Source organism: Otolemur garnettii, unplaced genomic scaffold, assembly GCF_000181295.1.
Source record: "Otolemur garnettii isolate 467f Iridium unplaced genomic scaffold, OtoGar3 scaffold00001, whole genome shotgun sequence".
NCBI classification, from domain to species: Eukaryota; Metazoa; Chordata; class Mammalia; order Primates; family Galagidae; genus Otolemur; species Otolemur garnettii.
This window is the reverse complement of record NW_003852396.1, coordinates 53,117-75,127: the sequence shown is the minus strand read 5'-3', so window position 1 is coordinate 75,127 and position 22,011 is coordinate 53,117. Positions and strand designations below refer to the sequence as shown.

At 38.7% G+C, this 22,011-nt stretch overlaps 1 protein-coding gene across 1 annotated transcript; it reads right to left on the bottom strand.

Annotated features, from left to right (window-relative positions):
* Nucleotides 1–13,846: 13,846 nt before the first annotated feature.
* On the bottom strand, nt 13,847–20,640 carry LOC100947277 (tripartite motif-containing protein 43-like). Its single transcript, XM_012813538.2, is given in 7 exon segments — nt 13,847–13,943; nt 14,491–14,513; nt 15,196–15,407; nt 18,843–18,858; nt 19,224–19,319; nt 20,234–20,457; nt 20,460–20,640. Coding segments are annotated over 7 exon segments (849 nt in total).
* Nucleotides 20,641–22,011: the final 1,371 nt, after the last annotated feature.

The following is a 22,011-nucleotide window of genomic DNA, read 5'->3' as shown; positions in this document are numbered from 1 at the left end:
AATGCATCAAAAATCAGAACTCAAAGGATCAATTTACCATAATAGGGTTAATACAAAGTTTGTTAAAAAACTGTTTTTCTATCTGTTTGCCTGCTAAAAACTATGGTTGCTATGTTATGAATAGCCTTGAGATAAGGTACCAGAAGACTCAAGGTCAGTTACTCATTTGGAGCTAAAGAAAAAAAGAGTCCTCTTTACTTTTCGAAACAGAAGCTGCTTTTCTTTCTGAATTGACATTACGCTGTCTGGCTCTTACAGTAACTGAAATGACTTTATTCAACAAACTGGTACCATGTTGAGAATTGACTGGAAACTGCATGTTGCCCCCGGGCCACAAAGTTCTAGGAAAGTTGAAAAAATTAACAGGCTAGTGTAAAAACCTGCCAAGAGTCTAAACTTCAGTGGATCCAAGCTTTACCCTTAGCATTGTTTACTATATCACAGGCCCCCTCCCAGCTTAAGAAATTTACCGGGGACCCTGAGAGATCTGGAAAGCAGAACTTACTAACCAACTAATGTCACTGGGAAAAATAATGAAAAAGATTTCAGAGGGGGTGAATGATAGATGTCATAAATAATTTATCTTCCCCAGTCCATCCCTATTTTCCAGGTGTGGAGTAAAGATTGGAGCCTGAGCCCGCTGAAACCACAGTTTCAGGCCCCTACTGCTGATCCTGTCCACGCCAACAGCAGTGGGTGGATGGCATTCCTGTCTGGATACATCACTGGTGTGTGAAATCAGCCAGTGACAAGGAGTGGATGGTCCAAGGACACTCAGAGCATGCCCACCGCCTTACTCTGAGAAAACAGACTATAGCTCTGCTCCAGTCACATACCAGGAGCTGCCTAGTCGACGCAGGACAGAAGCTTGAAGATGAGCAGCAGCGGTGAGGGACTGATTCTTTGCTTTGGTCTTTTTCACCTTTCTTCTTTAATCTTAGGTGCAAAACATGGTGAAGTTTGTGAAAAATGTATCCAAGAGGTAACACAAACTAGACAAACTGTCAAAATTGTGTTATTGGTTTACTCTTATTATAAATGTACAGGATAGCTTGAAGGAACTTGCATATACAATTAACACCCAATTACAGGTATTGTGCGCCCCCCAGTGGTTCTGCTTTTCACTACAATCCTTTGGAACCCCCAGAGCAGACTGAATTTTCTATGTGGTATGTGAATGAGGTGAGTGACTTGGATGTGGAGAAAGACAGTAATCTGAGTTATAACAGAATGAATACCTAAAAAAGTATTATGAAGCTTTGATGCATGCCAAGTTTTTAATAACGTAACATTTGAGGGAGCATGCACGATTCCATCTTGGTTATAACAATATACTAAAACAGATAAGTACATATGCACAAATTAGGCACCTGTGCAGGATGTATGCACTGGCCACATGGATTAATCCCAATGACAGTATCCAGTACATTTAATAAAATGGAAAGCTCCTTCCCCATGTATTCCTGGAAACTGTTACCCATTAGATGGTAAGCCTCCTTCCCCTAGTTGTAACTGGGGAAATTGTAGTCCATTGATACTAAATATAACCAACCCTTATGACCCTACATGAGCAAAAGGTGAAAGCTTTATGTTAGGAATGAATGTAAGAGACCCTATCATAGGTATAACAGTTAAAAGTAAAATAACCAAAAGCAACTCAAAGCCTATGTACCAGTCTTTCTATGATGAATTACAACAACCTGCTCTAGACCTTCCTCCTAAAGATAAAATGTTACTCCTCCACCTGGGATAAAACTCTGCTCAATCTTTAAATATAACATCTTGCTTTGTCTGTAGTAGAACAATGATGAGCAGCAAATGGCTCCGAGAAGCCAGAGAAGTCATTCCCTCAGCTCCTACTCCTAATGTCACTCACTGTAAGTGTGCAGTGGGAGTAGCTTCTGGACACTAAAAACGTCCATCGTAGGCCAATACTGTTTAGCCAGAGAAAGAAACAACTTCACCATCCCGGTAGGGAAGCTATCATGTCTAGGCTTAAAATTGTATAATGAAAGCACCAATAGTACTACCCGGTGGAGCAAGGACATAACTGAACTAAACCCCCTGAGTCGATTCCCAAAGCTCAAAGCTGCTTGGGACAATCCAAGGATCAGCATTAACTGGGCAACTCCACTAGGCCTCTACTGAATCTGCAGACACTAGGACTACATTAAGCTGCATGATAGATGGTACATGAATTGTGTAATAGGAACAATCAAACCTTCCTTCTTCCTACTGCCCCTAGCGACTGCAGAACTATTAGGTTTTTCACTTTATGCTTCTACACTGAAAAGACAAAAGCGTAATGTGGTAACAGGAGATTGGAATGACAGTGAATGGCCTCCCAACACCCCCATCAACAACATAGATTTCCTCTTACCCTGGGACCATTGCTACCCATTGCCCTAAAACAGGGATTCAAGGAAAGATGGGGGTTGGAGGGCTTAGGGAGCCCTGCGATTTGAGGAGTCAAGACCAGTTCTGGAGGTCAAGCTGACCCTCCGCTGCCTTGTTCCAGCCAGGATGGTCTGAGGATGGGTTAAAGATGGGTCAGGAAATACAGAACCTCAATATATATGTTAAATTGGATTATCTGATTATAAGTCATTTTAGAAATAATAACAAATGAGACCAGCAAAGCCTTAACCGTATTGGCCCATGAAAAAACCCAAATAAGAAATGCTATCTATCAAAACTGATTGGCCCTAGATTACTTTCTAGCAGCTAAAGAAAGAGTATGTGGAAAATTCAATTTAACTAACAGTTGCTTACAGATTGATGATGAAGGACAAGTAATTGAAGATATAACTAAAAGAACAGCTAAAATAACTCATGTACCTATACATGTGTGAATGAATTTAATCCAGATTCTTGATTTGGTGGATGGTTTTCTAAACTAGGAGGATTTAAAACTATGATTATAGGCTTTCTTTTTATAATTGTAGAATGTTTGCTTTTGCCTTGCTTGTTACCTATCTTTATTCAATTTCTCAAAGGCATAGTCTCTGCAATTGTGATAAAAGAGAACCAGACAAAATGTTCATGACTCAACAATATTACCAAGTAGCCATGAATACCAACAACAAATGAGATGAGACCCCATTTGTAATTGACGGGGTCTCAAAGGGAGGAATGAGGAAGGATACAAATCTTATACTTCTTAGTGATCCTGAGATAGCAGCAGGCAGCTGCAGGAGAACTCCTTCAAAGATCAGGACAAACTCTACACTGAGCTGAAATAATCTTGAAAAGCAATAGAAAAAAGGCTTTGTAACTAATAACAACACCCTGGTTTCTAACAGCTGTAGTCATAACTATGTAGCTGATATTGAACTGAAGGGAAAAAAAAAGGTATAAAGAGTCTGGAAAAAAACTGTTCCTCAGAACTCAGCATTTCACACCTTGAGGCACCTGAGTTCTCTCTCACTGGTTCCTTCTTCTACATTGTTGGTGCATCTGTCTGTTTTAATTAGCCATTTTCCTACAACAGCTTCAGCCTCCTGAGCAGCTGGAGTGCCTCTCAAGACTCCTGGCTAGTTTTTTCTATTATCATTTTTATTTATTTAAAATTAATATAAGGGTACAAATTTTTAGATTACATTGTTCTCACGTCCAAGGAAAAGTTCCAGTTGTAAAAGAACTCCACACACAGGGGGCGTGGTATAACCTTATGCCTTGTGCCCATTAGGTGAGATCCTACCAAATACCCTCCCTTGTTTGTCAATGGTCCTCCACCTTCCCCTTCTCCCTGCTCCCCCACCTCTGAACTAGACTATATTTATGTTTTATTATGAATGTGAGCATATAATTGTTTACATGTTAGTATGTAATATTCACAGCAGTGTTGGGTACATTGGGTACTTTTTTCCATTCTTGCAGTACTTTACTAAGAAAAATGTGTTTTGATGACTATTGTAGGGAGGAGAGGGAAGATGGCTGACTGGAGCCAGCTTTCAACAGAAGCTTCCATCCAGAGGGAAGGATAATGACCAGAAAGTACACAATAAAGCTAAAGATTGGAAGCTGAGTTGAGAGAGAAGAGTGATAACTGCACATCACCTCTGCTGAGGCAAGCTGCATCTCCAAGAAAGCAAATTTCAGGTACAAAACTCATACCAAAGAAAAACAGTGTCCGTCTCCTCCCCCAAGAGAGTTTTTTTTTTTTTTTTTTTTTTTTTTGCTTGCTGTGGGATCTCCACAAGGAAGTGGTGAACTGAGGACATCTTATCCCACCCCACGGGAGAGAGTTGCTGGAAGCGGGGGCTACTTCTCCAGACGGACCCTGCTGTGAGCCTGGGCATTCTGTTGCCAGGCATGAAAGTTGAACAAATGTTTTCCCTGCCATTTTGAACTCCCAGTCCACCCTTCCCCCCTTGCCTGGCAGCCCAGAAGCCCAACCCCTGTCTTTGGTTTATTGATAGGTCTGGACATTGCAAGGGCTATGGTAGTGAAACTGTGCTGTAACGGTGAGCCCAGTAGTAGTGCAGACCAACAAAGAGGGGAGGCTGTTGGACTTGGTTTCACAAAAGTCAAAATCAGTGGTGGGTGGAGGCTTGTGAGCAGTGCAAGCCCACTGCAGTACAACCCACACTGCTCGAGCCCACTGCTGCATAACCTGCACTGCCTGAGTCCACCTCTATGTGACCTGTGCTGGCCAAGGAGGCTGTGGGAGCCATGGAAACCACCTGGGAGCTGTGCAGAGACACCTCCCATGAAGCTTCAGCAATAGTAGAGCCATTCCAATGGGGATTAATTTTGGAGAGACAGCTCCCCAACTCTGAGGACTACCAGAGAGAGCCAGACCTTGCCCTATAAGGGTACCAGAACTGTAGAGCAGTTGGGGCAAAGGCATAGTGGCTGAGGGAGAAAAGCATTTGCTGACTTGTTATCCTCAGGTTTGGAATGAGCTCAGGGTGAACACTCCCCAGTTGCCATTGAGTACCTGAGGCAGGCAGGCTTCAGCTCCCTCTACTGGCTGGTGGCAGAGGGTGTTGGAGGCATTGACTTTGCTTTGACTCTGGCAGGTGTAAAGCCCTGGCATATTTGCCTATTGGAGGGAAATGGGCCACAGCCCTGTAGGATTACCAGTGACTTGAGTGAAGGAGGTTCAAGGTGGACCTCAGCCCTTCTGGTCCAACTCTTCTACTGGGTGGGCCTTTCTGACTTCACAGAGCATCAGAGTGAGCTACACTTGAGTTGCCAGTAGACACCTGCTATCTAGAGGCTGGAGACCTTTTGAACTCTCTCATTTGAGAGTTGATGCTGACTGGGACAAATGGTTTGGAAGTCTTGACATGGGCGAATCAACCAAGGACCCTCCAAAGTAGTACCCTGGTTGTGTTGTAGTGGGAAGGTTTGATTTTCCTCTTTCAATTGTTGCCTATGGGGAGCAGAATGTCTTAGTTGCTTGTATTTCTTCACAGCTAAGACTTCAACCCAGAGTCACTGATTCACTAGGATTGGACAGAGACCAGCTGAATACAGCATGGAACTACCTAGCCTGGCCACACCAAGCAGGTCCCCAGAATCTCAGGCTGTAGTTCTGTATGGGTCCTATACAAAACTGTAGAGGAAAAGCTATAGTCACCAGTCCAAGATCTTCGGCAAAGGGCTGGTTAATCACAACTTCAGAAGCACCCAATCCACTTTCACCTTACCTGCTCATCTAGCCAAATGGTGAAAAACAATCATGGGGCAGAACCAATGGAAAAACTCTGGCAACATGAATAATCAGAGTAAATCAACTCCCCCAGGGAATGACAAAGCAAATACATCAGAAGATCCCATTCATAAACAAATGGCTGAGATGTCAGATATCAAGTTTAGAATTTGGATGGCAAATAAGATTAATAGAATGGAAGTAAAGTTGGAATTAGAAATTCTAGGAATAATTCAAAAGTTGTCTGAAGAATTCAATGAATTCAAAGACAAAATCACCAAAGATTTTGACACATTCAAAAAAGAATTTGCAGCACTCCAAGATCTGAGAAATACAGTAGAATCCCTCAGTAACAGAATGGAGCAGAAGAAAGGATTTCTGACATTGAAGACAAAACTTTTGAATGCTTCAAAATGCTCAAAGAGGAAGAGAAGTGGAGAACAAAAATGAATCATTCTCTCAGAGAGCTGTGGGACAACTCCAAAAAAGCAAACATTTGCTTTACTGGAATCCTGAAGGTGACAAGGTTGTTCCAAAAGGCACAGATGCCCTACTCCAAGAGATAATTTAGAACTTCCCAAACATGGCAAGAAATACTAAAATCCAGAATCAGTCAGTTTCAGAACCCTAGCATGACTTAATCCAAATAAAGCATCATCTCCCAGACACATTATAATAAACTTCACCAAAGTTAACATGAAGGAAAAAATTCTGCAAGCAGGCAAATGTAAGAAAACCATAACCTACAAGGAAAGAATATTAGAGTGACTGCAGATCTCTCTGCTGAAAACTTTCAAGCTAGAAGAGGATGGTCATTGACTTTCAGCCTTCTAAAACCAAACAACTTTCAACCTAGCATACTGTATCAAGCTAAACTGAGTTTCATTTATGATGGAGAAACTAAATACTTTCATGACATTCACATGTTGAAGAAATTTGCCATAACTAAATTAGCTCTGCAAGATATTCTCAGACCCATCCTCCACAATGATCAGCAGAATGTTCTACCACCAAAGTAAACTCGCTCAGAAACTTTTGATCAAATCCCAACTTTCACAGTGGCGAAAGGATTAAAAATGTCCACTGGATTTTTGAAAAACTCCACACCCAAAATACAGGGTTATCAATACTTTCAATTAATGTAAATGGCTTAAATTATACTCTAAAAAGGCACAGGTAGGCTGACTGGATACAAAAACTCAGGCCAGATAACTGCTGCATACAAGAATCTCATCTTACCTTAAAAGATAAATATAGACTCAGGGTGAAGGGATGGAAATCTATAATTCATGCAAATGAAAATCAGAAAAAAGAAGGTGTGGTAATTTTATTCACAGATACAATAGTTTTAAACCAACAAAAGTAAGGAAAGATAAGGATGGTCACTTCACATTTGTTAAGGGAAACACTCAACATGATGAGATTTCAATTATTGACATGTATGTGCCCAACTAGAATTTGCCTCAATTTATAAGAGAGACCCTAAAAGACATGGGGAACTTGATATCCTCCAGCACCATACTTGTTGGAGATTTTAATACCCCTTTGGCAGTGTTGGATAGATTATCCAATAAGAAACTAAGCAAAGAAATTTTAGACTTAAACTTAACCATTCAACATTTGGATTTAACAGACATCTACAGAACATTTCATCCTAACAAAACTGATTACACATTATTCTCATCAGCCCATGAAACATCCTCTAAAATTGATCACATCTTAGGTCACAAGGCTAACCTCAACAAATTCAAAAGAATAGAAATTATTCCTTGTATCTTCTCAGACCATAATAAATAAATCTTCTTGGAATAAAAGTTGAACTCAGTAACAACAGGAATCTGTGTACTCATACAAAAACATGGAAACTAAATAACACTATGCTGAATGACAGCTGGGTCAGAGATGAGATTAAGTAGGAAATTACCAAATTTTTGGAACAAAACAATAATGAGGACACAAATTATCAGAACCTCTGGGATACCACAAAGGAAGTCCTAAAAAGGTAATTTATAGCATTGCAAGCCTTCTTCAAGAAAAGATAAAGAGAGGAAGTCAACAACTTAATGGGAAATCTCAAGCAACTGGAAAAGGAAGAACATTCCAACCCAAAACCCAGCAGAAGAAAAGAAATAGCCAAAATTAGAGCAGAATTAAATGAAATTGAAAACAAAAGAATTAGACAACAGATCAATGAATCAAAAAGTTGTTTTTTTGAAAAGGTCAATAAAATAGATAAATCTTTGGCTAACCTAACCAGGAAAAAAAGAGTAAAATCCCTAATTTCATCAATCAGAAATGATAGAGGTAAAATAACAACATATTCCTCAGAAATTCAAAAAATTCTTAATGAATATTACAAAAAACTCTACTTTCAGAAATGTGAAAATCTGAAGGAAATAGACCAATACTTGGAAGCAAGCCACCTTCATAGACTTAGCCTGAAAGAAGTGGAAATGTTGAACAGGCCTAAGAAAAGTCCAGGACCAGAAGGCTTCACATCAAAATTCTACCAAACCTTTAAAGAGGAACTACTACCTATATTACTTAAACTTTTCCAATACATAGAAAAAGAAGAAATATGTCTCAACACATTCTATGAAGCAAACATCACCCTGATCCCCAAACCAGGAAAGGACCCAACAAAGAAAGAAAATTATAGACCAATATCATTAATGAACATTGATGCAAAAATATTCAGTAAGAACCTAGCAAACAGAATACAGCATCACATCAAACAAATTATACACCATGACCAAGTTGGTTTTAGCCCAGGGTCTCAAGGATGGTTCAATATACATAAATCTATAAACACAATACATCACATAAACAAAATAAAAAACAAAGGCCATATGATTCTCTAAATCAATGCAGAAAAACCTTTTGATAATATCCAGCATCCTTTTATGATCAGGACACTTAAAAAATAGGTATAGAAGGAACATTTCTTAAACTGATAGAGGTCATTTACAGCAAACCCACAGCCAATATTGTACTGAATGGAGTTAAATTGAAATCATTTCCACTCAGATCAGGAACCAGGCAAGGTTACCCATTGTCTCCACTGCATTTTAACATTGTAATGGAAGTCTTAGCCATCTCAATCATCCAAGAAAAGGCAATCAAGGGTATCCAAATAGAAGCAGAGGAGATCAAACTTCCACTCTTCACAGATGATATGATTGTATATCTGGAAAACACCAGGGATTCAACTACAAAACTCTTAGAAGTGTTCAAGGAATACAGCAGTGTCTCAGGTTACAATGTCAATACTCACAAATCTGTAGCCTTTATATATACCAACAATAGTCAAACTGAAAAAGACAATCAAGGACTCTATTCCCTTTACAATAGTGCCAAAGTAGATGAAATACCTAACAAAGGACATGAAAGATCTTTATAAAAAGAACTATGAAACTCTGAGAAAATAAATAGCTGAAGATGTTAACAAATAGAAAAACATATAATGTTCATGGCTGGGAAGAATCAACTTTATTAAAACATCCATACTACCCAAAGCAATCTAAAGATTTAATGCAATTTCTATTAAAGCACCTCTGTCATACTTTAAAGATTCAGAAAAATTAGTACTTCATGTTATATGGAAATAGAAACAACCTTAAATAGTCAAGACATTACTCAGAAATAAAAGCAAATCATAGGGAATAATGCTACCAGACTATACCATAAACCTATAGTGATCAAAAGAGCATGGTAAAAATAGACAAAATAGAGAGGTAGATTATGGAACAGATTGAAAACCAAGAGATGAACCCAGACACTTACCATTTGATCTTTGATAAGCCTACCAAAAATATAAATTTGGGGAAAGATTCCCTATTTAACAAATGGTGCTGGGTGGATTGGCTGGGGCTAGTAGAAGACCCAAACTGGACCCACACTTTTATCCTCTAACAAAAAATTGATGCTCATTGGATCAAAAACTTAAACTTAAGGCATGAAACTATAAAAATTATTGGAGAGAGTGCAGGGGAAACACTTGAAAAAATGAGGAGGACCCTCCTGGGCAATAGAAGCAGTACCAAAATACATTACTGGGATCTGATCAAACTAAAAATCTTCTGCACTGCCAAGAGCACAGTAAGTAAAGCAAGTAGACAGCCCTCAGCATGGGAGAGGATATTTGCAGGTTATTTTTCTGACAAAGGTCTAATAGCCAGAATCCACAGAGAACTCAAACTTATTAATAAGAAAAGAACAAGTGATCCCATTTCATCTGGGCAAGAGACATGAATGGAAGCTTCTCCAAAGAAGACAGGCACACAGTCTACAGACACATGAATAAATGCTAATCATCTTTAATCATCAGAAAATTGCAAACCAAAGTGACTCTGAGATATCATCTAACTCCAGTAAGAATAGCCCACATATCAAAATCTCTAAACTACAGATGTTGGCGTGGATGTGGAGAGAAGGGAACACTTCTGCACTGCTGGTAGGAATGCAAGCTAGTACGTTCCTTTTGGAAAGAAGTTTGGAGAACACTCAGGGATCTAAATGTACAGCTGCTATTTGATCCTGCAATTCCTCTACTAGGTGTATCCAAACAACCAAAAATCACTTGGTAACAAAGATACTTGCACCAGATTGTTCTTGCAGCCAAATTCATAATTGCCATGTCATGGAAGAAGCCTAAGTGCCCATCGACCCATGAATAGATTAATAAATTGTGGTATATGTATACCATGGAATACTATGCAGCATTAGAAAAAGATGGAGACTTTTCCTCTTTTATGTTTACATGGATGGAGCTGGAAAATATTCTTCTTAGTAAAGTATCTCAGGAATGGAAAAAAAAATCCAATGTACTCAGTACTATTATGAAACCAATTTATAATCACTAGCACTTTCATATGAAAGATGAAGCCCAGGATGAAGGGAAGAAAGGGAGAGGGATGGGAGAAGGGAGTGATTTGATAGAGGAAGGGTAAATGGTGGTACCACACCTACGGAGCATATTGCAAGGGTACAAGTCAAATATATCAAGTATAGAACACAAATGTCTTAACACAGTGATTAAGTAAATGAGGTAAAAGCTATTTTAATTAGTTGGATGTAAGCACTCCAATTTGTACAAAAAATCAACACATTGAATTCCACAAAGGCATAAATGTATTTATGATCTATGTATACATGACTTAATAAATGGAAAAAAATAAAAATAATAGAAAGGAAAACACAAATAAAATGAAGGATGTTGAAGGTGGATGACCATGCTCTCCTGGCTTGGAAGGTGTCAGTTGAAAAGTCAGCTGTCAAACTAATGATTCTGCATGTGTAGGTCAATTGGTTTTTTATTCCTAGCTCCTTAGTGGATTGTCTCCTTCATCTTTACTTTGGACAGGTTCATTACAATGTGTCTTGGAGAAGTTCTGTTAGAGTTGATATGACCCAGGTTTCGATATCCATCTGAAAGGAATGTGTCAGGATCTTTAGCAAAACTTGGGAAGTTTTCCTTTATGAGAGTCTCCAGTATGGCATCCATACCTTTGGGACAAGGTTCTTGTCCTTCAGGAATTCCTACTATCTGTATGTTTGAACGCTTAACAGCATCTTGTAGTTCTCTAAGCACCTGCTCTGCTTTCTCTCCCTTCTTTTCTGACTCTGTTACTACCTGTGTTAACTCAAAGTCTTTTATCCTCTAGCTCTGATATTATTTTCTCCATGGTCTAATCTATTTTTGATACTTTCTACTGCTTCTTTACATTTCCTGATTGGCTCCTTCATTTCTTTAAGCTCTTCCATATATTTTCTATATTCTACATATCTCCTGTCTGACTTTTGATTTTGTCTTTCCATTTTCTCTTCCAATCTCTTTATCTTCTTCATCACTCATATTATAAATTTACTTTCTGTCAAATCCACTAATTCTTTATAGGAGGAGACTTCTTTAAGAATTGCCTCATGGTCCCTCATAGGAGTTGCTCTAATTTGGTTATTCATGGTGCCTGAATTTTTCTTTTGGTTCCTCCTCATGTGTGCTTTCTTCTTGTTTACTTCCTTGTGCACCTTTTCCCTTCTCACTTCCTACTTTGCTTTAAGTTACTTTGTCTCAGAGTTTCAGTGAGGAAGAGGTCTCTTGATATCAAAGGTTACTGCAAGCAAAGAGAAGCAAAAGGAAAGGAGAAATGAAGAAGAGAAAAAAATAAAAATGAAAATGAAAATAAAAATAAAAAAATAAAAAATGAAAAGGGGGGAGGAGTAGGAAGAAAGCAAAAGAAAGAGAAGAGAACGGCAAAACAGGTGGGGGAAGAACAAAAGAAAGTGAAGAACAGGCACGATGGAGGACAGGAAGGAAGGTTGAGAGTGATACAGAGATGTTATTGTTCTTCAAGGTGCTAAGGCCATGTCCATACCTCAAGGGTTGTGAGGAGTTGAGCTGGGTGGGTTCCTCAAAATTAGGCACTCCTTACTTGTCTGTCCACAGCCAGACTCTTCCTCGGTCAAAAATAGGAAGAGAAGGAAAAGAGCAAACACAAAACCCGGGAAGAATAAATTGAATAAGGACAAAAAAAAAAAAAAAAGGAAGAAAAGCATGATCTTCCTACTACTTTGTTCCTGAGGCTAAAAGTAGGAAGTTTTTCTGGTCTCTTTGAGCCAGGCTACTGCTGTGGTCTACCTGCCAGACCAATGCTGTGTCACATCCTCCCTCAGCAAAGAAAGGGTGGGAAAAGAAAGAAAAGAAGAGGAAAAAGAAATATATATGTAATCATAGATAAAGGATAATTAAACATACCGCTAAATCAAATGAAGGAGAGGAAGGGAGGAGGGATAAAGAAAGAAAGAAGAAAGGCAACAAACCAAAAAAAAAAAAAAAAAAAAAAAGAAAGAAAGAAAGAAAGAAAGAAAGAAAAACTAGAAAGAGCATGAAGGGAGTATCTTAGCTGATGCTGAAGGATTTTGTATGGGACAGATGAGATGAATAGAAGAGTCTATTCTCTCATGAGAATAGATGAGAGGAAAATTCCTCCCTCCCACAGATTCCTCAGAGGAGATCATGCTTTTCTTCCTTTTTTTTTTGTCCTTATTCAATTTATTCTTCCTGGTTTTTGTGTTTGCTCTTTTCCTTCTCTTCCTATTTTTGACAGAGGAAGAGTCTGGCTGTGGACAGACAAGTAAGGAGTGCCTAATTTTGAGGATCAACTGAGAGAATGCAGTGGAGCGTACTAGAATAAGTGATACCCATCTCTCTGGGGGCAGAGATCAAGGGAGTAGCTTGAGCCCTGAGATATGGGCTGAAGAGCTTATATCCCTTATCACAGAGGAGGATCCTCTGTGTGGTGATGAGAGGAAAATTCCTCCCTCCCATAGATTCCTCAGAGGAGATTAATGCCAGTGGTGTTTTACTCCACAGAGAACTAGCGGAGTTTAACATCTCCCTAGAAATCTGTGTGTGTAACATCAAGCAGGAGACTCTCCCAATACAAGGCTCAGATTTCAGATTTATCAAGGCTACCCTTAAGGTTAATAATAATAGGAGCTGATATCCTCAATCAGAGACACTGCTTGGTGTCTTTGTTCCCTTCCCTCATCTTACCCTCTGGGCAAATAGACTTCAATAAAAGCAGAGTGAAAGAAACAAACTCTCGGTGCCTTTACCAGAATCCCATAAATGAGCAATGGACCTCTGAGCCCCCACTTTTAATTCTACTCTACGTCTCATGTCTCTTTCTTTACCATAGTTTCTTGTTCTATATTTCTTCAGTTGGTTGCCATCAGTTTCCCTAAGTCTTAGCAGATACTTCCCCTGGTTGGGACCCCAACAGAAATGCACATTATTATGAAATCCAATCATTCAAAATTGTAAAGGAAAACTATTTAAAAATGAAACATTCCCATCTAATTGCATTTAATTGGAGCTCAGATGGTACTGAATACAAGCACAGTTTTGCATGACTTCTTGCACTGACAGGTTCTCCAAAAACGACACCAGTTCTCAAGGAGACCTTTTTCTCCATGTTTCTTTTTATCGATGTTTTTTTTCTCATTCCAGTTTTGCACCAGCTTTCTTTCACTATAGTGAAAATATGACCATTAACATCTGTCCTACTCACAGAATTACTTTCTCTCTTCAAGGAAAGATCAGTGAAGAAAGAAACACACTGGCTATAGGAAACATAATCAGAGTGGACCTTGCATTCTCAGTCACATTGCAGGCTGACACTCACCTCAGTAGTGGCTCTATCTGTCCATCAGTCCAGTGATGACTCTGACATTGAGCTCTGGATGCATAGGTGGGGGCATGTGCAGCTGCAAGGACTCACTCCTGGAAGAGGAAGTATTCAGTTAATACTTTGACTCCTGATTACTTGATCAAGGTGCTTAAGAAGAGACATTAAGTATACAACAGAAAATCCTTTCTCAAAGATTACCTCTGAATCACAGTCACTTCCACAAACCCCTTACAAGATTCTACCACTCATGAGGAATCTCTCTTACCGTTCTTACTTTTCTCCTTGCCTAACTGCTATTACCTCCTGATTCTCAGAGACACTTGTTTTTAACAACTAGATAAGAAAATCTAATCCACATACCTCAAGATATGTCTGATTTTGAATCTCAAGGACATAGGACCTGCTTTCCAGCCACTTCTGAGTTGAGCTCTTTACCACATACTTCTGAGCCATGGGGCAGAGATCAAGACTAACTTGTGATAAACGTGTATAGGACATCATATTCAGAACAGCACATAAATATGTGAACACATAATTTCATATATATAATCAAATGTATAATGGCTTCACTTGCTAGAAACAGGTTGATCTCTTTCTTAACTCTCATGGTCCCCAGTTCACATTGAAACTCAAACTTACCTCATCAGTAGGTCTCCCATATCCTGTAACGAGAAAAGAAGAAAAACTTAGATTTCTTCTGACATTGGGCATTGTACCAGTCCAGGCCTAGGATTTGGGAAAGTTAAGAAAATTGCCCATCACAAACATTCCCTAAACCTTCTTATAAACTAATTGTCCTTTTCCTCTCTAAAGGATAAGCCCAGTACAACCTAACACACTCTAATCTCTTGATGAACTCATAACTGTGTGGGTAAAATGAAGAGAGAGAAACACATGGTAGGAACCACAGTCACTAGCCTTGCTGAAATCAGCAAATGTTATCAAATGTCTGACAATTGTTCTTCCAAGGGGTTATCCCCAAGGCCAGTGAATTATGGCAATTCAAATCTAAGACATTCACAGAGAATGAGGATGTCAATGTGACCTTGTCTGAAATATTTCCATATTGTGCATTGGAGGTAAAACTGGAATGACCAAGTTGCTTCTTTCTGGTTATTAGACATGAGGGAGATAAGAATTCTTGAAGAAAAAATTGTCTGGTGAAACTACTCACAATTAAATACAGCTTTGTGGTGAGTGGCTAGGAGTTAGTTTATATCTAATATACTCAGTTGGTAAATGTCCCCCCCTCCTTTTGATGCAGGAAATGAGGACATATGTTTTGGGTACCAAATCAACAATAGAGGTTAAACATTTAGCCATCAGCTAATAAAAAGTCCTGACCTGGAGCAACTCCTCCTCTGGTTTATGGCACATGTCCATCAGTTCCTTACACATCTCCTTCAGTTGTTTCCTCTTTTCATGCATTTTGGCCACTCTTCTCCTGAGTTTTTGTAAAATGTCCTGGCCTTCCTTTCTCAGTTTCTCCAAATGTTCTTCTTCTTCATAGAGAACAGGATGAACCTCACGATATTTAGTCCTGATCCTTTTTCTCACTAGATGCACATAGTCCTGTAAGGAGATGGGTTCCCCATATCACATTTCTAGGCCAAGATGTATCCTCCTGCACACACACCTCACCTGTTTCTTTTTGGCTTTTGCCCTCTACCCATTAGCTGTACACAGCTTAAATCCATTTTGTCAGGATTCACAATTCATCTTTTTCCTTCCTTCCTTCCTTTCTTGTTAATCATGACCAGTTTATTAACCCCACAGCCTATATAAATAATTTTTTAAATGCATTATGTGCTCCTTGGTCACAAGCACTCAGGAAGCATTACTTCTATCTAATATGGTAACCTTAGTTATGCTTTCTTTAAAAAGGGAGGCTATTTGATGCACATTGATTTTTATGCTTATGTGACCTTTTTGATATGAGTCATCTTTACTGTCCTCTGATATGAGTAGCTATCAGGTAAAGATAAGGGAGTTATCTTTATTTTTCTCTGCTATCTATAAAGGTGTTTTTATTTCTGCTATATTATAGCAATTACAATTCAAGATTTCTATGTCCTCTAGCATATCAAATAATCTTGAAAACATTTATTTCATTTTACTATAAAGATATGTCAGTAGTATTTACAACTGTCCAGGTTTTTGCTACTTGAGAAACAATTGGTAAAATAATATATTTTCAAAATTTAGAATTTTTTTCTTTAATGCAGAAGATAAGTTCCCTGATTGCATAATGTATGCCTAGATGTACCATTGTTTTATGATTCAAATCATCACCCTCCAGAAAGTATTTCTTGAGATTTTCTTAATGAAGATTACATTTGCTATTAAATTTTCATGGAAAAATTGATACTAATCATATTCACATCATACTAAATAACCTATTATAGCCTTGAGGCAGATCACATTTTTCATGTAAACATTAAGAATAAAAGTATAGCATCCTGGGGCAGTGCCTGTGGCTCAGTGAGTAGGATGCTGGCCCCCATATACTGTGGGTGGTAGGTTCAAACCCAGCCTCAGCCAAACTGCAACAAAACATAGTCAGACTCTGTGGCGGGCACCTGTAGTCCCAGCTACTCGGGAGGCTGAGGCAAGAGAATTGCCTAAGCCCAAGAGCTGGAGGTTGCTGTAAGCTGTGACACCACGGCACTCTACTGTGGGCAATAAAGTGAGACTCTGTCTCAAAAAAAAAAATAGTATAGCATCCACTAATATGAGAATCAAATTACATCAATATTTGCTTTTGAATAATTTTAAGTGTTTTCAATACAAAGCATGCATGAATATATTAATAATCATATCTTTTAACATCTAGGTAATTATTTAATGTAAAAAACTGGGAAAAAGATATCAAAATTTTATAGGAAGTGCAATGTTTTTCCAATTACTTATTCCCTGGTATTTGATTAAGCAGTGATGATTGGCTAAACATCTCATTATACTGATCCCAGCTGTAGATTTTGGCACGTAAAGGTAATATTGGTTGGAGGAAGATTGATAAAATTTTAGTGAAAGATTCATAAGATTGATAGCATTCAAATATATGCTATTTGATTTTAATTCTCTAGTATTCAGAACATTTAGCGAGGCCAGTGTTTTGGCTTACACCTGTAATCCCAGCAATCTGTGTGGCTGAGACAGGTGGATTGCCTGAGCTCTCAAGTTTGAGACTTGCCTGAAGCAGAGCCAGACCTCATCTCTACAAATAGGCAAGTGTTGTGGTGGGTGCCTGTAGCCTCAGCTACTTGGGAGACTGAGACAAAAGGGTAGCTTGAGCCCAAGAGTTGGAGGTTGCTGTGAGCTGTCATGCCATAGCACTCTACTGAGGGAAGCAAAGCAAGACTCCATCTCTACAAAAATAAAAAAAAGAAGAAAGAAAGAAAAAGAACATTTAATCCAATCATACACTCAAAAGTCCTGGGTTTCTCTTGGGCTTTCAAAAGATTGATTATTACTTCCCCTAATAGTTAATGCCACAGAGACCAGGTTTCTATAGTGCTATAACATCACATCCCTATTCCACTCAGTATGGTCTAGATATTCCCATTCCTCTGGAGTAAATAGTTCCCCAGCCAGATTTAGGGCCATAGTCTTGAACTTACAGACATCTGAGTCCTAAGAGACACTATCTTCAGGCACCAGAGGGGCTGCCTTAGGCACACATTTCCTGGCTTCTATATTGTCCCAGCACCCTCCATATAGATTTTTAGTACTTGTGGGTCATAGGGCTACAGAAAATGTAGCACACACAGATGGACTTCCATTGTTGTTCCTCTCATCATATATATGAGTGTTAGCTAACACTCTTTCTACATATAATGAGAGGAAAAACTATGGGAAGTGCCTCCTTCAAAGCACTGCCATGTCCTTCAACAGTTGCTGAGACACTGGAGAGTCACCTGCCCCAGTTGCTATCTTCAATACATATCCTCTCAAATCTGAAATGCTGCATTCAAACAGTTGAAACTTAAGATTTCTTATTAAAACCTTATATGAGCTATTGTGATCTGTTTAACTCATTAGTCTCCCTACTCTGCAACCTGATCATTTAAATGAGAAGAAATATTGTATATTATATGTAGGATTAAAAGCCATCAGAGAAGAACACATCTAAAATTTCCTGAACCAGGCTCGGCGCCTGTGGCTCAAGCGGCTAAGGCGCCAGCCACATACACCTAAGGTGGCGGGTTCAAATCCCCAGCCCAGGCCCGCCAAACAACAATGATGGCTGCAACCAAAAAAAATGGCCAGGCGTTGTGGCAGGCACCTGTGGTCCCAGCTACTTGGGAGGCTGAGGCAGGAGACTCGCTTGAGCCCAGGAGTTGGAGGTTGCTGTGAGCGTGATGCCATGGCACTCTACCCAGGGGGATAGCTTGAGGCTCCGTCTCAAAAAAAAAAAAAAAAAAATTTCTGAACCTAAGCCCTTAAAAGGATTTCTATTATTTAGTACTCCTATAATAAGACCATGAACATCATATGGGCCAGCCATTTTAAAAACATTAATTCTAATTTAATTGTATCTCCTCCCAAAAATCATGTGTTCATTTTCGAATCCACTGAGTCTTTTTGCTTTTTTTTCTGTCCTTCTTTTTCAGCTTCTCAACATGTTCTATCTTCTCTTACCAGTATCATTGCATAGCTACTGTGAAAACCATTTTAACCATGGCAGGCACACATTTAAAATTGCCTTTCATACTTTTCCATCCCCAATGAAAAGCCTACAATACCCAATTATGTTCTCTGTACATCTAGAATTCATCTTGTACATAAATATTTCCCTGAAACACCCATGAAAGTTTTAACACCTATTTTTCTCTCTTTAAATCAATATTGAGAAATTTGGCAAAGCCCAGTGGTTACTGAATTTCCTCAAAACTCTGTGTGTGCCTTCAGCATACTTCTTGTTCAACTTTTTTGCATCACTTAATTTTTGTGGTTGCTGATACCTTTGGATCTAAAAATACTAAAAATACTAAGAACGATGTGGCCCTCCATTGAAAAACCCAATAGCAGGGTGTCCCAAAGTTCATAATAAGCAAAATTTATAAATTCATATTATATGTTTAATTTTTAAATTTTTATTATTTATATTTCTATATTTATGTATCAATTCCTACATAAATGTTTTATAAAATTTTGTAACATATTAGGTAAATAAAGCTATATTTAGCTAAAATTTCCCATCTTCCCTATGTATGTATGTAGGCAGAACTTTAAGGTAGCCAGTGTTTTTCCCATTAACCTATCCATCCACTGAATGTCAGAATTCATGATTTCAGCTCACATTTTTAATGGCTAATGTTGTAGCATGTCTGCCCCAAGCTGAATCTGATGGAAACATTTCCCGTACTTACTGTCCATTGGTTAATCACTATTCGTTGCTCAATGAGGTTTCTCTTATTTTCTTGGATCTTGTCCCATAAAGATCTCATTTGTTTTTCTAGCTTATCCTGCAAAAGAGATATAAATGTGAGCAGCAGAAAAACAAGTAATATAGAATTCTGACCCTGACTGATGGAGAGAGTCAAGGGATGTTGAATAAAAAGTATGTTAGGGAGAGAGGCAGGATTATCTTGTACTTTTACTCTGCATAATTTTCTGTTTTAGAAGATTTCAGACAGTACCCCACGTGTAATGTAATCATTATCAAGGCAAAAGAAATAAATACTTGGGTAAGTTTTAGGTAAGCATCTTCCATCATAATATCCATCTACAATTGCTTCTCTAACGCTCATTTAATGTAATAAAAGCTAACATATTTGTCAAGTTCTGGTAAGTATGTTCCCAATATAACATTCTTTTCTTCTTCTTCTTCTTCTCCTTCTCCCATAGAATGTCTATCACTTTGTCACCCTCGGTAGAGTGCCATGGTGTCACAGCTCACAGCAACCCCCAGCTCTTGGGCTTATGCGATTCTCTTGCCTCAGCCTCTCAAGTAGGTAGGACTACAGGTGCCAGCCACAACGCTCAGCTATTTTTTATTGCAGTTTAGCCATCGCCGGTTTTGAACCAGCCACCTTTGGTATATGGGGCCAGCACCCTACACACTGAGCCACAGGCGCTGCCCCCACTATAACATTTTCTATGTGTAGTTTTCATAGTCTATGATCTCTGAACATGAGAGTTGATTTCTGTTGATGTTTGCATAATCCTCTTAACTAAAACAATAAGCAATTCATATTACCATCCTTCTATTGGAATGCTAACCTCATGGAGGCAGCTATTATATATGTGTAATATATATGCAGTATATATAAGGCACTGGTGAAGAATGGAGGACTCAGCCTTACAATTTTCATCTTCCTTCTAACCTGTTTGACTCTACCCTCCCAACTCTTGACATGATCTCAGAAGTATCCCTTACCCGCTGATCCTCAGCTGCCCCTTCAATGGGACAGTGTCTGTGAGCCCCGTGCTCCTGGGCATTAGAGCAGAACAAACACAGCAGGCTCCTGTCCACTTCACAGAACATCTTCTTCTCCTTGTGGATTCTACACATTTGTTCCTCAGAGCTCAGGAATTGCCAGAGACTAGCTTTTCTGGCAATGAACACCAGATTCTTCAGAACAATATTGGTTTTGAACTTCCTCTGCTGGATGGTTCTCTGCACTCTGGGCAGTGGGCAGAAGTTAGGGCTCCTTCCCAGGAGAGATAGAGGCAGGGTCTGCAAAAACTGTGTCCACATCCTATGGTGACTGGGTCTATGAAGTAATTTAGGCAGATGGCACAGGTGATTTCCCTCTGGAAGACTTGCAGTATATCTAGGTCCATGTTCCTAAAAAAAGAAAATTGGAATTTATTCTTCTGTCCTAGAGAGGCAAAAGTCTAAGCAAACATTTATTCCCATATTGACCAAATACTCCTATCTAGAGCAGAATAGGCTTACCTTTGCATGACACAAGTGGAAAACTGAAGCACATATTTCTCAAGCTTTGTAGATAACTGGTTGGGTACCTAACTAACATGCATCTACTTTACCAAATAATTTTCTCCTCTAGAAATCTACCGAGTTTTGGCTGGGCACCATAGCTTAGTGGTTAGAGTGCTGACCACATGCACTGGGATAGGTGGTTCAAATACCTGGGCCTGGGAATGCTAAAAATAACAAAAAACATAAGTGAGCTTTGTGGAAGGCCTCTTTAATCCCAGCTATTTGGGAGGCTGAGGCAAGAGAATCGCTTGAGCCCAAGAGTTCGAGGTTGCTGGAAGTTATGATGCCACTGCACTCTATCGGTGATAAAATGAGACTCTGTCTGAATGAAAAAAAAAAAGAAAGACATTTACCAGTTTTCTGGGGTATTACTTTCCTGCAGGTTGCTCAAACTGCAGGAGCTTGACCTAATCTGTACTCCAAGAGTTTGGTCTGGAGGAGTCAGAAGATCAATCATAATGTTCATTGCTAGTCATGGATTTGTCAATGGAAGTAGGGGCTGAGATTTGATCTCATGATTTCATTTAATTGTTAAAATCCTCCTACCTTGACCATATCTCCAACATCACTCTAAAAGTGTTATCATTTCGGATCTAAATTAAACTCAGTTAACCAAGCACAAATTGCAAACAATTTAATGCAACCGACAATTATTTTCTGGTACATTTCCTCTTCCCAGAACTGTGTATCAATCAACTCAAAGATATGATGCTTACTACAACATCCTTGTGAGTAGACAATGAATTTTTCACAGAAACAAACAAATTTATAAAATGTAGTAATGTAGAGAGTGCCACTGGTCTATGTTTTCTGTGTCTCACTCATGATCTAGAAAATGCCTTTCCTGCAAACCTATTGATAAAAATGAATAAGAAAAATGTATACACATCACATTTATAAAAAAAAAATTCTTCTTTGATGTCTTTCATTGTCTTTAACAGATTCCCTTGCAAAATCAACTTTTGAGTACATGGGACTAAAATGAACTTTGTAGGTTTGTATTATGCATCAACCAGTCTATTTTTCTTTTTTTTCTTTTTCTTTTTCTTCTTTCTTTTTTATTTTTTTTATTAAATGATAGCTCTATACATTAATGCAAACAGGGGGTACAGTGTAGTGTTTTCATATACATTTTGAAATACTTTCATCAAGCTGGTTCACATAAATTTCATGTAATTTGCATAGTCATTGTGTCAAAACATTTACATTCT